The 18,001-nt window shown below is 52.8% G+C and overlaps 1 protein-coding gene across 1 annotated transcript in view; it reads left to right on the forward strand.

The window, feature by feature from the left end:
• The window catches only part of PELI2 (pellino E3 ubiquitin protein ligase family member 2), an 89,904-nt gene that overhangs the window by 61,411 nt on the left and 10,492 nt on the right, over positions 1–18,001 (forward strand). Inside the window, exons 3-4 of the mRNA XM_064148995.1 lie at positions 15,304–15,405; positions 17,722–17,919. Of these exons, the coding sequence (XP_064005065.1) occupies positions 15,304–15,405; positions 17,722–17,919 (300 nt within the window). The remainder of the gene's footprint in view (positions 1–15,303; positions 15,406–17,721; positions 17,920–18,001) is intronic.

The raw sequence follows: 18,001 nt of genomic DNA on the forward strand, positions 1-18,001 counted from the left end.
CCAAGCATGGGTTGCTTGAACCAATACAGAGATAGAACCAAATCATCATTAGGATGAGGTGCAGTGGTTTTAAATGGGATGATGAAGCTGGTGAGGGGCTTGGAGCACAGCCCTGTGAGGAGAGGCTGAGGGAGCTGGGGGTGTGCAGCCTGCAGCAGAGGAGGCTCAGGGCAGAGCTCATTGCTGTCTGCAGCTGCCTGCAGGGAGGCTGTAGCCAGGTGGGGTTGGGCTCTGCTGCCAGGCAAGCAGCAACAGAACAAGGGGACAGTGTCTGGAGCTGTGCCAGGGCAGGTCTAGGCTGGATGTTGTTAGGAAGTTGTTGTCAGAGAGAGTGATTGGCATTGGAATGGGCTGCCCAGAGAGGTGGTGGAGTCTGTGTGGCTGGAGGTGTTGAAGCCAAGCCTGGCTGGGGCACTGAGTGCCATGGTCTGGTTGATTGCACAGAGCTGGGTGCTAGGTTGGACTGAATGGTATTGGAGGTCTCTTCCAGCCTGGTTGATTGGCCAGGGCTGGGAGCTATTTTGGACTGGATGAGCTTGGAGCTCTCTTCCAACCTGATTGATTCTATGATCTGTTTGATTGCACAGGGCTGGGTGCTAGGTTGGACTGGATGAGCTTGGAGGTCTCTTCCAACCTGATTGATTCTTTGATCTGTTTGATTGCACAGGGCTGGGTGCTAGGTTGGACTGGATGTGCTTGGAGCTCTCTTCCAACCTGATTGATTCTTTGATCTGTTTGATTGCACAGGGCTGGGTGCTAGGTTGGACTGGATGAGCTTGGAGCTCTCTTCCAACCTGGTTGAGTCTCTGACTATAGAAGAACTGAACAGGGGTTCTGCTCCAGTTCTCTGTCAGCAATTCCTCAAACCAAGCTCATTATTTGTGTCCAGTCTGTGCATTAGAAGGGGCTGTGCTGGTGCTGCTCTCTGTGTGGTCTGTGTTTCTCCCACAACACTCTGCTATGAAGCTCTTGTTTTCAAGGATCAGTGAATCTGTACCAGCTTGTTGGGTGTTTGTTGTGGAAACTGAGAAGCCTTCCCCCCACCCCACCCCCCCACTTCTATTAAATGTGAATTTGAATCCATTCTACACTTCCACTGACGTTGAAGAGATGATGTTTTCCTCTGGATTTCCATTCATTGCATCCTCCCTGAAACTATGTGAAGTTCTTAATTGATTCTTTTTTTCTTCCTCTTGCCATTTGATCTGGATTGCTGCTTTCATCTGCTGCTGTTAATTAGCCTCCCTGCTGCTTTGTGGAGACTTACAGTTCACACTTGATGAAAGAATCAGTTGGTTTTGGTGCAGATTCCATCACAAACTGCTCCTAAACTTACTTTTTTAGCCCCACAAAGTGGTGGATTTTGCTAACTTCTGCAGTTTGGTCTTCACTGTCACTGCTGCTTTGTCTTTAAAAAGGCCTATTCATGATTCTTCTACTGCTGCCTGCATGAGATTCAGCTGAGCATTTATTTGCAGGTATTTGCTTCCTAATTCTCCATGGGCTAAATGGTGAGAGGCTGGACTGGGTTGCCCAGGGAGGTGGTTGAGGCCCCATGGCTGGAGGTGTTTGAGGCCAGGCTGGCTGAGGCTGTGTGCAGCCTGCTCTAGGGTAGGGTGTCCCTGGGCATGGCAGGGGGGTTGGAACTGGCTGCTCCTTGTGGTCCCTTCCAAACCTGACTGATTCTGTGATTCTAATTCACCCATCCACAGTTGACTTCTCTTGGCCTTCATACACTCAGTGTCCTGAGGATTATTTTGGATGTCATCCAGGTATGCCATAAGTGCAGTGGAATTTGACTAACATTTGACCCAAAGCCACTTGATTTCAGTGGTTTTAATTCTATATAGAGAAAATGGGGGATGGATCATAGAATCCCAGAATCAATCAGGCTGGAAGAGAGCTCCAAGCTCAGCCAGCCCAACCTAGCACCCAGCCCTGGCCAAGCAACCAGACCATGGCACTCAGTGCCCCAGCCAGGCTTGGCTTCAACACCTCCAGGCACAGCCACTCCACCACCTCCCTGGGCAGCCCATTCCAATGCCAATCACTCTCTCTGCCAACAACTTCCTAACAACATCCACCCTAGACCTGCCCTGGCACAACTCCACACTGTCCCCTTGTTCTGGTGCTGCTTGCCTGGCAGCAGAGCCCAACCCCACCTGGCTACAGCCTCCCTGCAGGGAGCTGCAGGCAGCAATGAGCTCTGCCCTGAGCCTCCTCTGCTGCAGGCTGCACACCCCCAGCTCCCTCAGCCTCTCCTCACAGGGCTCTGCTCCAGGACCCTCCCCAGCCTTGCTGCCCTTCTCTCAACACCTTCCAGCACCTCAACAGCTCTCTGCAATTCAGGAGCCCAGAACTGGACACAGCACTGCAGATGTGGCCTGAGCAGTGCTGAGCACAGGGGCAGAAGAACCTCCCTTGTCCTGCTGCCCACACTGCTCCTGAGCCAGCCCAGGATGCCATTGGCTCTGCTGCCCACCTGGGCACACTGCTGCCTCAGATGCTTCTCTCTGTCAGTTGTTCAGTGACTGGCCCAGCCCTAACCCTTGCCAATACCTTTTAAAAGCTCCTCTTTTTGACCCTGTGCTCAGGTTAACTTGAGCCTCACTGTTCCAGGTATGCATGGGGAAGGCCAAGCATTAATGCAGGCCAAAGCCCTGCTTATGTCTGAGCCATCCTGGCTGTGTGTTTGGGGGAGGGCAGAGAGGGAAATGGGTCATCTGGGTGGTAAAACCGTGTTGTCTGAAGAGCACAGCTTTTGCTGAGCTGCTCTGTAGCTCACACTAGATGTGCATATAAAGCACGTTGCCTGTAAAGCTTGCTTTAAATTTTAATCAGCTGCAGGAGGGATAAGTGGCAGCTTCTGCCTCTGAGTGCATCTAGCACAGGCTGCTGAGACCAAATGCCACTGGTGCACGTTGTAAAACAGGTCTGTGCAGCTCCAATGTTGAGGCTGGCCTGATGAGATTTACATTTTAGGCACACCAATTTTTTTCCTTCCTTCTCTCTTTTCCTCTGCCTGAATAATCAATCTCAGGGAGAAGTGATGGAGGAGCTGAATTGGGGAGCACAAAGGAAAGAACAGGAACTGAGACCAAGAGAGGCAACTAATCCTCTGATTGCTTTCTCTGAACACTGGGGGTTGTGCTGCAGAGTCTCCTTCACTACAATCCAGAGTAAGCAGTTAGAGAGGGGAGGGATGTTGCTGCCCACTGGGAACAGCAATGGGCTCTGGGGGTCTGTGTCTGATAGAGCAGGAACCAGATGTGGCTGCTCTGTCAAATGGCTGTTTCCAGCCTTGGCTTTTTCAGGCTGTTCATTGCCCTTTCACACCCTGAGCTTTGAAATGGGACTAGATGAGGAGGCAGGCAGAGCCCTTTGCTCTGGGGATGGGGGGCTCAGAAGGTGGCAGCTTGGCAGCAGTGCTGTTTGTGTCGGGCTGACCTATAAAAGCTCTCTTAGGCTGCACTCTGGTACCAAAGCCGTTTAGTGGCAGACATGACCCATATTTGCCTCAAGTGCTCTCAGACAGGGTTTTATTTCCCCCTGGATGCTTTATTTTGTAGCTTGCTCTTGATGCTGATTTTGATATCTTTATTTTCCCCCCTTCCAGACTGACCTTAGGAAATGTATAAATGCTTTTGGGTATGCCCTGAGATGGAGCAAAGCTGCAGGAGGGGAGAGTGAGGCTGGAGGTGAGGAGGAAGTTGTTGGTGATGAGAGTGGTGAGAGGCTGGCAGGGGTTGCCCAGGGAGATGGTTGAGGCCCCATGGCTGGAGGTGTTTGAGGCCAGGCTGGCTGAGGCTGTGTGCAGCCTGCTCTAGGGTAGGGTGTCCCTGGGCATGGCAGGGGGGTTGGAACTGGCTGCTCCTTGTGGTCCCTTCCAACCCTGACTGATTCTGTGGTTGAGGTCTCATCCCTGGAGGTGTTTGAGGCCAGGCTGGCTGAGGCTGTGTGCAGCCTGCTCTAGGGTAGGGTGTCCCTGAGCATGGCAGGGGGTTGGAACTGGCTGATCCTTGTGGTCCCTTCCAACCCTGACTGATTCTATACTATATATCAATACATAAATACTTCTGTGTGTTTCCTAATGTCAGTTAAGCTTTCAGTTGTGCCTCTCTGTGTTATTATTGGATGTATTTTGTGAACCTAGCATGGACTGGAAAATTTGTGGAGACAAAAACATTGTGATAAGTTAATCCTGAATTTGGTTGTTAATCAGAATCATAGAATAGAATTATAGGGTCATAGAATCAAGCAGATTGGAACTGTCCAGAGCAGGGCAGCAAGGCTGGGGAGGGGCCTGGAGCAGAGCCCTGTGAGGAGAGGCTGAGGGAGCTGGGGGTGTGCAGCCTGCAGCAGAGGAGGCTCAGGGCAGAGCTCATTGCTGTCTGCAGCTCCCTGCAGGGAGGCTGTAGCCAGGTGGGGTTGGGCTCTGCTGCCAGGCAAGCAGCAACAGAACAAGGGGACACAGCCTCAAGCTGTGCCAGGGGAGGTCTAGGCTGGATGTTGTTAGGAAGTTGTTGTCAGAGAGAGTGATTGGCATTGGAATGGGCTGCCCAGGGAGGTGGTGGAGGCACCATCCCTGGAGGTGTTGAAGCCAAGCTTGGCTGGGGCACTTAGTGCCATGGTCTGGTTGGTTGGGCAGGGCTGGGTGCTAGGTTGGGCTGGCTGAGCTTGGAGCTCTCTTCCAGCCTGCTTGATTCTATGATTCTCTGATTCTGTGCTCTCCCTTTGGCAGGCAGGCTTAGTCTGGTGCTTGTGAGTGCTCTGATTCACAGAAGCACTCAGTGGTGATACCCAGAGTGTACAAATCTTTCAGCCTGTGTATTGATAGGAGCCCTTGGGGGGGGACTTTATCCCTGTATATTTTTTTTTCCCTGTTCTTTTTTTTTTTAAGCTGAGGCTTCTAATTTGTAGCTGTTTCGTGTGCTTGGCATATCCAAACACATAAGTGCAGCCAGGCAGCTGCTGCTTTTGTTCCTGCTGTCTATAAAGGAGTTGTAGACTCTTGGCACCCAAATGTTCAGCCACAAGCACTGTTGCATCTTGTTCTGATTACTGATATGTGAGTGTATCAAGAGCTTTTGGGGGATGTGCTCCAGCTGCAGTGGGCAAATCATGTTGGTGCTTTTGTCTTTCAATTCTATGGGCTTCTGTAGAAGAAATTCTACCCTTAGTGACCTAATGCCTGGAGTTTTGGGGTCAGAGATTTTGCTTTTAGAGATGAATATCTCCCTGTGAAATGTGTCCTCAGAACAGGAGCAGAAAGTTCAACAGCAATGTGCAGGCAGTAGTTTACCCAGAGGGTTCTTAGAATAGAGTAGAATCAAGCAGGTTGGAAGAGAGCTCCAAGCTCAGCCAGCCCAACCTAGCACCCAGCCCTGCCCAACCAACCAGACCATGGCACTAAGTGCCCCAGTCAGGCTTGGCTTCAACACCTCCAGCCACACAGACTCCACCACCTCCCTGGGCAGCCCATTCCAATGCCAATCACTCTCTCTGACAACAACTTCCTAACAACATCCAGCCTAGACCTGCCCTGGCACAGCTTGAGACTCTGTCCCCTTCTTCTGTTACTGCTTGCCTGGCAGCAGAGCCCAACCCCACCTGGCTACAGCCTCCCTGCAGGCAGCTGCAGACAGCAATGAGCTCTGCCCTGAGCCTCCTCTGCTGCAGGCTGCACACCCCCAGCTCCCTCAGCCTCTCCTCACAGGGCTCTGCTCCAGGCCCCTCCCCAGCCTTGCTGCCCTTCTCTGGGCACCTTCCAGCACCTCAACATCTCTCCTGAATTCAGGAGCCCAGAACTGGACACAGCACTGCAGGGGTGGCCTGAACAGTGCTGAGCACAGGGGCACAAGAACCTCCCTTGTCCTGCTGCCCACACTGCTCCTGAGCCAGCCCAGGATGCCATTGGCTCTGCTGCCCACCTGGGCACTGCTGGCTCAGCTTCAGCTACTATCCACCACCACCCCCAGCTCCCTCTCTGCCTGCCTGCTCTCAGCCACTCTGGCCCCAGCCCCAAGTGCTGCTTGGGGTTGTTGTGACCAAAGTGCAGAATCCTTCACTTGGCCTTGTTCAGTCTCATCCCATTGGCCTCTGCCCACCCATCCAGCCTGGCCAGGTCCCTCTGCAGGGCTCTGCTACCTTCCAACAGCTCCACACCTGTTGATCTAAAGTGAGACTATTGATTGGAGAGAGAGAGAATGAAGCAAACAAAACAGAGGTAGGAGGAAAAAGCAGAAGGAAGGGGAGACAGAATGTAGGAAGAGCAGGGGGATAAACACCACCACATGGTCCTTCGTTGGGTGGTGGGGGAGGGACATTCTGGGCAGCTGCCTCCAGCCTGAGATGTGCCTGGTGACATTGTCCCCTCTGCTTAGCCCAGGGTTTTTATTCTGTCCCTGTTCCTTCATCATAGCTCCACCTGGCCCACACTAACAGTGCATAGGTGACTTCTAAGGGGTCTCTGTGCTTACAGGGCTTGGTGCTGAGCAGCCTCCACCCCTCTTTGCTGCCCACTGTGTGCCACATGCCCTGGGCAGCTGCTGCCTGAATGGGCAGAGATGTCCCATCAGGAGGATGGCTCAGGCTGAGCTTGTCTTTTTTGGGTCACTGTTCAGTCCTCAGTGTGATAATCACAATCCCAAGGTGAGTTGTGTTCAGGAGAGGATTGGCCCTTAGCACTCCTGTAACAACCTGAAGGGAACTTAGAGTGGAGGCAGGGGTTTGGCCCTTCTCCCAGACGAGTGGTGACAGGACAAGAGGGCATGGTCTGAAGCTGTGCCAGGGCAGGTTTAGGTTGGCTGTTAGGAAGCAGTTCCTCAGGGCAAGGGTGATCAGGCACTGGAGCAGACTGCCCAGGGAGCTGATGGAGCCACCATCCCTGGAGGCCTTTAAAGAAGCTTGGATGTGGCACTTGGAGGCATGGCTTAGCTGATGTTGTGGTGTTAGGTTATGGGTTGGGCTTGCTGATCTTGGAGGTCTTTTCCAGCCTCAGTGATTCTGTGACAGGAGCATTCTGCAGCGTAGGGTAAGTGATTTACCCTGTGGGCAGCTTTGTTCTGTGCCTCTCAGGTGTCTCTGCCTCTGCTCTGTTTGGAGGGGAGGGCATTTAGCAAGCTGAGTAAAGGAGGAAAACTACAGACTGGATTTTAGAGATGGGTGAAAAGGATTGTTAGATTGTGGGCTCCCCAGCTGAAGAGGGACAGGGATCTGCTGGAGAAGGTCTAGCAGAGAGCTACGAGGATGATGAGGGGACTGGAGAGCACTGCCTGGTGAGGAGAGGCTGAGGGACCTGGGGCTGCTTAGTCTGGAGAAGAGAAGACTGAGAGGGGATTTGATCAAAGCTTATAAGTATCTGAAGGCTGCCAGGAGGGGGGGACAGGCTCTGCTCACTGCTGCCTGGGATAGGACAAGCAGCAATGGGTGTAAGCTGCAGCACAGCAGGTTCCAGCTCAACACAAGGGGGAACTTCTTTCCTGTAAGGGTCCCAGAGCCCTGGCACAGGCTGCCCAGAGAGGCTGTGGAGTCTCCTTCTCTGGAGCCTTTCCAGGCCTGTCTGGATGTGTTTCTGTGTTAGATAGGGGACACAGCCTCAAGCTGTGCCAGGGCAGGTCTAGGCTGGATGTTGTTAGGAAGTTGTTGTCAGAGAGAGTGATTGGCACTGGAATGGGCTGCCCAGGGAGGTGGTGGAGTTGCCATCCTTGGAGGTGTTGCAGCCAAGCCTGGCTGGGGCACTTAGTGCCATGGTCTGGTTGCTTGGCCAGGGCTGGGTGCTAGGTTGGGCTGGCTGAGCTTGGAGCTCTCTTCCAAACTGCTTGATTCTATGGTTCTAAGAGTTGAGTAGTGTCCTGCTCTGGCAGGGGGATTGGCCTGGATGATCTCCTTGTGTCCCTTCCAACCCCTAACATCCTGTGAACCTGTGTGATCCTGTGAACTTAATATTGCTGAAGATGGATGGAAGAAGACAGATGAGGAAAGTTGTATGGGTTTGAGAAGCTAAAAAGTGAGATTGGGAGGAAAACTATTCACAAGGTGCTTAGTTGTGGTGGCTGTGAATCAGCACCTTAAGTTTGTGAGTTACAGAACAATTCCTGAGCTGCTGTATTATAAAGCTGTGCCTCTTAGTGTAAAACCCTGCATGCTTTGGGTTGATTTTGATTCTTGGAGCTGATGGAATGGCTTTGGTTGCTGTACCAGAGCTGGTCAAGAGCCCTGGATGTGAAGTAGAACTTGTGCCTTGTAAGTGGCCACAATAATAATGGTTTTGGCTACCTAACTTCAATCTGTGCAGTTCAGTCTGCACCAGCTACGTGTTTTGAATGCTCACTTCAGCGTCAGCAAGTGGAGAAGGTGGTTTAACATCTGCCTGTTGAGCTGATAAATGGCAAATTGCTCGAGTGGTAAGCACACAACCTCCCATGTGCGCTCGCAGCAGATGGCTTTGATGTGTGCTAGAGGCAAATGTTGTCCCTCCTGCCCCCCTCCACCTTAAATCCCCAAGCTCAGCATGAAAGGGTACACAGAACAAACTTGTGAGTGCTTTGAAAGCCATAAAAGCTTGGAGTGTCAATAGAGCAGCCTGTTTGCTGGAGTGGTTTCTGCATGGCACTGAGCCTGGCTGTCCTGAGTTTCGGGCAGGGAGCAGGGGGGAGGGGGTGGTTGTGCAGTCAGTGCATTGAAGAGGGGTGGCCTGCAACTTCCCTGCATCAGCTACTTCATTGTGGCTGTGGTTGCAGACAGTGCCACACATAGGTAGCTTTGAACTGTGGCTTTAGATGTCAAGTAGCTCTTGTCCAGTGCCTTGTTACCTGCACGTTGTGAGCTTGCCTGCAGTCTTGTAGAAGCATAGACTCAGTTGGAAGGGAGCACAAGGAGCAGCCAGTTCCAACTCCCCTGCCATGCCCAGGGACACCCTACCCTAGAGCAGGCTGCACACAGCCTCAGCCAGCCTGGCCTCAAACACCTCCAGCCATGGGGCCTCAACCCCCTCCCTGGGCAACCCAGTCCAGCCTCTCACCACTCTCCTGCTCAGGAACTTCCTCCTCACCTCCAGCCTCACTCTCCCCACCTCCAGCTTTGCTCCATTCCCCCCACTCCTGTCACTCCCTCACAGCCTCAAAAGTCCCTCCCCAGTTTTTTTGTATCTCCCTTCAGATCCTGGAAGGCCACAAGAAGGTCCCCTGGGAGCCTCCTCTGCTCCAGCCTGCACAGCCCCAACTCTTTCAGTCTGTGCTCACAGCAGAGCTGCTGCAGCCTCTCAGCATCCTCCTGGCCCTGCTCTGGACACTCTCCAGCATCTCCACATCCCTCTTGTCCCAGGGGCTCCAGAGCTGGATGCAGGACTCCAGGTGGGGTCTCAGCAGAGCTCAGCAGAGGAGGAGAATCCCCTCCCTGGCCCTGCTGGCCACACTTCTGCTGCTGCAGCCCAGGCTCTGGTTGGCACCAGAAGGTCTGGCAGGAGCAGGATGTCCATGTGGCATCACTGTGAGCTTTCTTACAGTAACCTAATGTCTGCTGGCTCTGGCCCCCGCTCTGTCCGCACATCCAGCAGACTTGTGATGTGTTCTTTGCTTTGAAAGGATTCCTTCCTTGCTAGCTAAAGCTTCCTTTTAAGTTGCAAGATCTTTTGTCTGCCATCCCTGAGCGTTTCTTGTGTTCTCCTTTCTGGAAGAAGCTGAGGGCTGGCAGCCAAGTGAGAAAGCCTTTAACTCATGAAGGCTCTGCTGGCATTAATGGTACTCACGTCACCACGCTGGCGGTCAGCTCCACTGCCAACAAAGGGACCCAAAGTGTTCCCATAAATCATTTCATTGTCCCAATCCAACCTAATTAACTAAACCAAAACTCCTATTCTAATGGAGCAGCCTTTCCTGTGAGACATCTACCTCTTTTCTTAATGGATTTTAGCCTTCACTTGTGCTGTAGTGCAGGCGCCTTGGGAGCCGTAATGATGTTAAATCCCTCCTGTGAGCTTTGGGGAGCTGCTGTGGCACAACTGAACTGGAAAGCTCAAAGTTCCAAGGGTACAGAATTTAGGGTGGTTGGTTGGGTTTGGGGTATTTTTTTTTTTGCACCTCTTGGAAACACTGTTAGTGGATGGGAAGAAAGCAGCAAAGTCTCCATTTGTAGAGGTAGATTATGCCTGCTTCCTGAAGGCTTGTAAGTGGCAGCCTAAATGCTGTGTGAATGTGGGGATCTGCTTTAAATCACAGAATCAACCAGGCTGGAAGAGAGCTCCAAGCTCAGCCAGTCCAACCTAGCACCCAGCCCTATCCAGTCAAACAGACCATGGCACTGGAATGGGCTGCCCAGGGAGGTGGTGGAGTCTCTGTGCCTGGAGGTGTCGAAGCCAAGCCTGGCTGGGGCACTTAGTGCCATGGTCTGGGTGCTAGGTTGGGCTGGCTGAGCTTGGAGCTCTCTTCCAACCTGCTTGATTCTGTGATTCTATGATTCTATGGTTGTGAGTGCAGAGTGCAGGAATGAGTTTGGGTTCTCTAAACGGAGGAGAACAAAACATGTGTGCAAGGGGGCAGGGGAGAGACCAAGGCCAAGAGCGCTTTCAGCCATCAGGAAGGACAGAACTGAACACTTGAGGTGCAACTTGCAAAGCTTCCCTTTTTTGTTCTTAGACAAAACATGCTTAGGCCACTTTTATGTGGTGGGAGGATGTGTGGCTTCTCAAATGCAGCTCTTGTCACTCTGTGGTAAATGTAAGGGCAGGTTTGATAACTCTAAGCCTCTGAAACTCAAATCTCAAGGCAGTGGGAGTGCCACACAGTGGGGATTAGGTGTGGGGTTTGACTGACAGGGTAGGAATCATAGACTCATAGAATCAAGCAGCTTGGAAGAGAGCTCCAAGCTCAGCCAGCCCAACCTAGCACCCAGCCCTGCCCAACCAACCAGACCATGGCACTAAGTGCCCCAGCCAGGCTTGGCTTCAACACCTCCAGGGATGGCAACTCCACCACCTCTCTGGGCAGCCCATTCCAATGCCAATCACTCTCTCTGACAACAACTTCCTAACAACATCCAGCCTAGACCTCCCCTGGCACAGCTTGAGACTGTGTCCCCTTGTTCTATTGCAGCTTGCCTGGCAGCAGAGCCCAACCCCACCTGGCTACAGCCTCCCTGCAGGCAGCTGCAGACAGCAATGAGCTCTGCCCTGAGCCTCCTCTGCTGCAGGCTGCACACCCCCAGCTCCCTCAGCCTCTCCTCACAGGGCTCTGCTCCAGGCCCCTCCCCAGCCTTGCTGCCCTTCTCCAAACACCTTCCAGCACCTCAACATCTCTCTTGACTGGAGGAGTCCAGAGGTGTTTGTCAGTGTGCATCAAGAAACCACTGAAGATTTTCAGGTGTGGTGACCTTTCTGCTCATTTCCAGCCAGCAGCTGGGAGAGAGGTGGTGGCACTGAGGGCTGGGTGGTTGCCCTGGGTGCACTGTGTGAGTACAATGCTGCGTGCACTGCCTGTCTGTTGGACCCATGTCCACTCTGCTGAAGATGTAGCTGAGATTTGTTCCCTCCTTTTTCTGTATCTGCTCAAAAAGCAGAATGCTCAGAAGCACTGCTTTTAAATGAAACCAGTCTCGAGTCTTGTTCCCCTTTTCTGCAGGGTGTGTTCATATGTGGGGTGAGGGAATTCTACCCTCTTGCTACTTGACGTTGGGGTAAAACTGCTCCCAGCTGTTCTTCTGGGGCAATGAGTGGACAGCAAAGAATTTGGGTGGGCTGGGATGTTCCAGGAGCTGGCCCTGTTGCTGCTGGGAAAGCAGGCTCTGTTTGATCTTAGCTCCTCTGAGACCTGAGAGATTTGTAAGCTGTTGCCTTTAGCTGCTGCTTTGATTTTGGGATGAGATTTAACAAGGCCAAATGCAGAGTTCTGTACTTTGGCCACAACAACCCCAAGCAGCACTTGGGGCTGGGGTCAGAGTGGCTGAGAGCAGGCAGGCAGAGAGGGAGCTGGGGGTGGTGGGAGAGAGGAGCTGAAGAGGAGGCAGCAGTGCCCAGGTGGGCAGCAGAGCCAATGGCATCCTGGGCTGGCTCAGGAGCAGTGTGGGCAGCAGGACAAGGGAGGTTCTTGTGCCCCTGTGCTCAGCACTGCTTAGGCCACCCCTGCAGTGCTGTGTCCAGTTCTGGGCTCCTGAATTGCAGAGAGATGTGGAGGTGCTGGAAGGTGTTTGGAGAAGGGCAGCAAGGCTGGGGAGGGGCCTGGAGCAGAGCCCTGTGAGGAGAGGCTGAGGGAGCTGGGGGTGTGCAGCCTGCAGCAGAGGAGGCACAGGGCAGAGCTCATTGCTGTCTGCAGCTGCCTGCAGGGAGGCTGTAGCCAGGTGGGGTTGGGCTCTGCTGCCAGGCAAGCAGCAACAGAACAAGGGGACAGTCTGGAGTTTTTGCAGGGGAGGTCTAGGCTGGATGTTGTTAGGAAGTTGTTGTCAGAGAGAGTGATTGGCATTGGAATGGGCTGCCCAGGGAGGTGGTGGAGTCTGTGTGGCTGGAGGTGTTGAAGCCAAGCCTGGCTGGGGCACTTAGTGCCATGGTCTGGTTGGTTGGGCAGGGCTGGGTGCTAGGTTGGGCTGGCTGAGCTTGGAGCTCTGTTCCAGCCTGGCTGATTCTAAGGTCAGCTCTTGTCCAGAGCTGAGGTAGTCTCCTCTCTGGTGCTGTAAATGCAGCAGAGATTCTTGCCCAATGTGTTTTGGACTAATCCTGCGTCGAACAACTTTGCCTACCTTCAGTGGGCTTTTAGTATGCATGTGGATGATTTTAATACCTCCAACAGTTGATAGGATTTTTAATGACCTGTTTAATAATTGATCTTTGGCTTTGGGATCATTTAGACTTCTGTGAGTGATGATAGGCAGACGAGAAGGAGGTATTTAGCTGCTTGGTTTTAATCATCTCTAGCTGTGAATTTTGTTGGTGGAGAGCAGTGTTGAAGAGTGGAAGCTCTCCTGGAAAATTACCACCCTTAGCAGAGAAATGGAGGACCCTTTAATTAACCTATTAATTCAATCCTTAAGTGTCCACCAAGTGTTTTCTGAGCTGTAGCAGTATTTGCCTCTTATAGTTGTGTGCAGTTATATGGACCTTATATTGACCTAAATTCCCCTTTTCATAGAATCAACCAGGATGGAAGAGAGCTCCAAGCTCAGCCAGCCCAACCTAGCACCCAGCCCTGCCCAACCAACCAGACCATGGCACTAAGTGCCCCAGCCAGGCTTGGCTTCAACACCTCCAGCCACAGAGACTCCACCACCTCCCTGGGCAGCCCATTCCAATGCCAATCACTCTCTCACAACAACTTCCTAACAACATCCAGCCTAGACCTGCCCTGGCACAGCTTGAGATTGTGTCCCCTTCTTCTCTTGCTGCTTGCCTGGCAGCAGAGCCCAACCCCACCTGGCTACAGCCTCCCTGCAGGCAGCTGCAGACAGCAATGAGCTCTGCCCTGAGCCTCCTCTGCTGCAGGCTGCACACCCCCAGCTCCCTCAGCCTCTCCTCACAGGGCTCTGCTCCAGGCCCCTCCCCAGCCTTGCTGCCCTTCTCCAAACACCTTCCAGTACCTCAACATCTCTCTGCAATGGAGGAGCCCAGAACTGGACACAGCACTGCAGGGGTGGCCTGAGCAGTGCTGAGCACAGGGGCAGAGGAACCTCCCTTGTCCTGCTGCCCACACTGCTCCTGAGCCAGCCCAGGATGCCATTGGCTCTGCTGCCCACCTGGGCACACTGCTGGTCTTTGAAATACCTCCAGCAATGATGATTCAGTCTCTTCTCTGGGCAGCCTATTGCAGGCCTTGACAACCCTTTCAGGAGATTTTTAGGGTTTTATTTTCTGATGTCCATCCTGGATCTCCCTTGCTGCAATCTGAGGCCATTGCCTCTTGTCCTATCACTTGTTATTTAGGAGAAGAAACCATTGCCCATCTGTCTCCAGTCTCCTTTTAGGCACCTGCAGAGTGAGGATGTCTCCCCTCTTCCCTCAGCCTCCTTTTCTCCAGACTCAACAACCCCAGTTCCCTCAGCTGCTCCTCATAGACTTTTGCTGCAGACACTTTATCAGCTTTGTCACCCTTTTATGGACCTCTTCTGCCACCTCAGTGCCTTTTTTTAGTGATAAATAAAAGTGATCACTTCATCAGTAAAATACAGGAGGGCAGGGATCCATCCAGAGGCACTGCACAGGCTGCAGAGGTGGGCACAAGCCAAGCTCAGGAGGGTCAACAAGAGCAAGTGCAAGGTCCTACAGCTGGGTGGAGGCACTGCCAAGCACAAATCCAGGCTGGGCAGTGAGTGACTGGAGAGCAGCCCTGAGGAGAGGGACTTGAGGGTGCTGCTGGAGGAGAAGCTCAAGAGGAGCCAGCAGTGTGCACTTGCAGCCCAGAAAGCCAAGCAGAGCCTGGGCTGCAGCAGCAGCAGTGTGGCCAGCAGGGCCAGGGAGGGGATTCTCCCCCTCTGCTGTGCTCTGCTGAGACCCCACCTGGAGTCCTGCATCCAGCTCTGGAGCCCCTGGGACAAGAGGGCTGTGGAGATGCTGGAGAGTGTCCAGAGCAGGGCCAGGAGGATGCTGAGAGGCTGCAGCAGCTCTGCTGTGAGCACAGCCTGAAAGAGTTGGGGCTGTGCAGGCTGGAGCAGAGGAGGCTCCCAGGTGACCTTCTTGTGGCTTGCCAGGATCTGAAGGGGGCTCCAAAAAAGCTGGGGAGGGACTTTTGAGGCTGTGAGGGAGTGCCAGGAGTGGGGGGAATGGAGCAAAGCTGGAGGTGGGGAGAGTGAGGCTGGAGGTGAGGAGGAAGTTGTTGAGCAGGAGAGTGGTGAGAGGCTGGAGTGGGTTGCCCAGGGAGGTGGTTGAGGCCCCATGGCTGGAGGTGTTTGAGGCCAGGCTGGCTGAGGTTGTGTGCAGCCTGCTCTAGGGTAGGGTGTCCCTGGGCATGGCAGGGGGGCTGGATGTGGCTGCTCCTTGTGGTCCCTTCCAACCCTGACTGATTCTGTGAAGTTGATGCTGGGGTACAGGATGCTATGAGGATTAATAACTTATTTCAGCTCGAAAACAGTGACTTTGGAGTCCCACCTGTGACAGTGATCAGTATTGGGTACTTCTGCACTCGAATCAAGCAGGTGCTGATTGGGCTTTCCCTCTGAAGCCCACGACAGAGCAGCCTGTTGTACATCTTTACCCACCCCTGGAGTAAACTGTTCTGATACTCTGCTTTTCCTGAGGGTAGAGAAGTGTTTGTTTGGTGAAGTGGATTTGATGACAGTGCCTGTCTGGGAGCTCTGGATTACAGAGATGTTCTCTTTGTTCAACAGGCCATCAGCTGTAAAGGTCAGCACAGCATCTCCTACACATTATCCAGGAACCAGACTGTGGTGGTGGAATACACTCATGACAAAGACACAGATATGTTCCAGGTAAGACTCTCTGCAGTGCATGCATTGTGCAAGGTTGGCAAGCAGACCTGTGCCTTACATTCTTCTGTGTCCTGTGCAGTAGATGTGGAGTGCCCATGGCAGAGGGGTTGGAACTAGGTGATGCTTCTGCTCCCTTCCAACCCTGCCTGATTCTCTGATTCTGAGTTTCCAGGGTTGAACTCTGCTGCATTGTTTTGAAACACTTCAAAATGTTACATGATTTGCTCTTCTCACACTAGTGCCAGGGCCTGCTGATGTGCTTGCTGCTTTCCCTGGACTCTGCTTTTACTTCAAGGGCAGTGTAGCAACAGTACAAACACTGCTAGAAAGAAACATGTGATATGGGTCAAGAACTGGCTGGAGGGCCAGGCCTGGAGAGTGGTGGTGAATGGTGCCACATCCAGTTGGCAGCTGGCACCAGTGGTGTGCCCCAGGGAGCAGTGCTGGGCACAGTCCTGCTCAGTATCTTTATTGATGATCTGGAGCAGGGGATTGAGTCCAGCATCAGTAAGTTTGCAGATGACACCAAGCTAGGAGCAGTGTGGAGCTGTTGGAGGGTAGGAGAGCCCTGCAGAGGGACCTGGCCAGGCTGGATGGGTGGGCAGAGGCCAATGGGATGAGATTGAGCAAGGCAAAGTGCAGAGTTCTGCACTTTGGCCTCAACAACCCCAAGCAGCACTTGGGGCTGGGGCCAGAGTGGCTGAGAGCAGGCAGGCAGAGAGGGAGCTGGGGGTGGTGGGAGAGAGGAGCTGAAGCTGAGGCAGCAGTGCCCAGGTGGGCAGCAGAGCCAATGGCATCCTGGGCTGGCTCAGGAGCAGTGTGGGCAGCAGGACAAGGGAGGTTCTTCTGCCCCTGAATTGAAAGAGAGATGTTGAGGTGCTGGAAGGTGTTGAGAGAAGGGCAGCAAGGCTGTGGAGGGGCCTGGAGCAGAGCCCTGTGAGGAGAGGCTGAGGGAGCTGGGGGTGTGCAGCCTGCAGCAGAGGAGGCTCAGGGCAGAGCTCATTGCTGTCTGCAGCTGCCTGCAGGGAGGCTGTAGCCAGGTGGGGTTGGGCTCTGCTTCAGGCAAGCAGCACCAGAAGAAGGGGACACAGTCTGGAGCTGTGCCAGGGCAGGTCTAGGCTGGATGTTGTTAGGAAGTTGTTGTCAGAGAGAGTGATTGGCATTGGAATGGGCTGCCCAGGGAGGTGGTGGAGTCTCTGTGGCTGGAGGTGTTGAAGCCAAGCCTGGCTGGGGCACTTAGTGCCATGGTCTGGTGAGTTGGCCAGGGCTGGGTGCTAGGTTGGGCTGGATGAGCTTGGAGCTCTCTTCCATCCTGGTTGATTCTATGGTTCCATGAGTAGGGGGAATACAGTGGATAGGATAGGAAAGAGGAAATTGAATGGCATGCAGGGAGGGGAGTGAGAGGCTGTACACTCAAGGAGACGAACTAGTGATAGGAAACTGCTCCTGAGGGGGTTTGCAAATCCATCAGAAGCTGTAGGGGGCTGTCCTGAATTCCTCTGAGCTGCCATCCACCCAACATGTTTTCACTCTGCCCTCTATGCATTTGCATTTTCCTGCATCATCAAACATTCAGAGAAGTTCTGTTGTTTTCTTGTGCAGTGTTTATTTCATACCTAAAAAGAGAGCAGAGATTCTCTACAAAATTAGACTTCAGGCTTGGAACAAAACCAAGCACAGACTACCTCTTCTCATCTGAGCCTGCCTTGTCAGTGACCTCTGTAATTAGAGCATCTTATCATGAAGTGTTATCCCTCCTCATTAAGCCTTTCATATTTAGAAGGGTCAGCAGCTGAGTGCTGTTGACAGAAGAGGAAATAGCTCTGTCAAGATGTCTTTGCTTCGTGTGGCTTCTGCTTCTGCACTACATACGTTTCATTGCAGTGTGGCTTTGGAATGATTAAATCCAAATAGAGATGGAATAAAACCAGACTGGATGTTAGGAGGAAGTTGTTGTCAGAGAGAGTGATTGGCATTGGAATGGGCTGCCCAGGGAGGTGGTGGAGGCACCGTCCCTGGGGGTCTTCAAGAAAAGACTGGGTAAGGCACTTAGTGCCATGGTCTGGTTGATTGGATAGGGCTGGGTGCTAGGTTGGACTGGATGATCTTGGAGGTCTCTTCCAACCTGGTTGATTCTATGATTCTATGGTCTGGTTGGTTGGGTAGGGCTGGGTGCTAGGTTGGGCTGGCTGAGCTTGGAGCTCTCTTCCAACCTGGCTGATTCTATGCTATCAAAATCAACACAGCTCTTTTACGTACTCCATCACATCTTCCTAATAGCATTCCATCTCTTGTGGTTCTTTTGTGTGTTTCCAGGTTGGGAGGTCGACAGAAAGCCCTATAGACTTTGTAGTAACAGATACTATATCAGGAAGCCCAAACAATGAGGAGACCCAGATCACACAAAGCACCATCTCCCGTTTCGCCTGCAGGATCGTTTGTGACAGGAGCCCGCCCTACACAGCAAGGATTTTTGCAGCTGGATTTGACTCATCCAAAAACATATTTCTTGGTGTAAGTACTGTGAATGAGGTACAAGCAAAGTCTGGTGGTTTGGTGGGGTTTTTTTTTTATCTTCTCTGTTATTTTCAAGCAC

The sequence above is a fragment of the Pogoniulus pusillus genome, chromosome 1 (genome assembly GCF_015220805.1).
Source record: "Pogoniulus pusillus isolate bPogPus1 chromosome 1, bPogPus1.pri, whole genome shotgun sequence".
NCBI classification, from domain to species: domain Eukaryota; kingdom Metazoa; phylum Chordata; class Aves; order Piciformes; family Lybiidae; genus Pogoniulus; species Pogoniulus pusillus.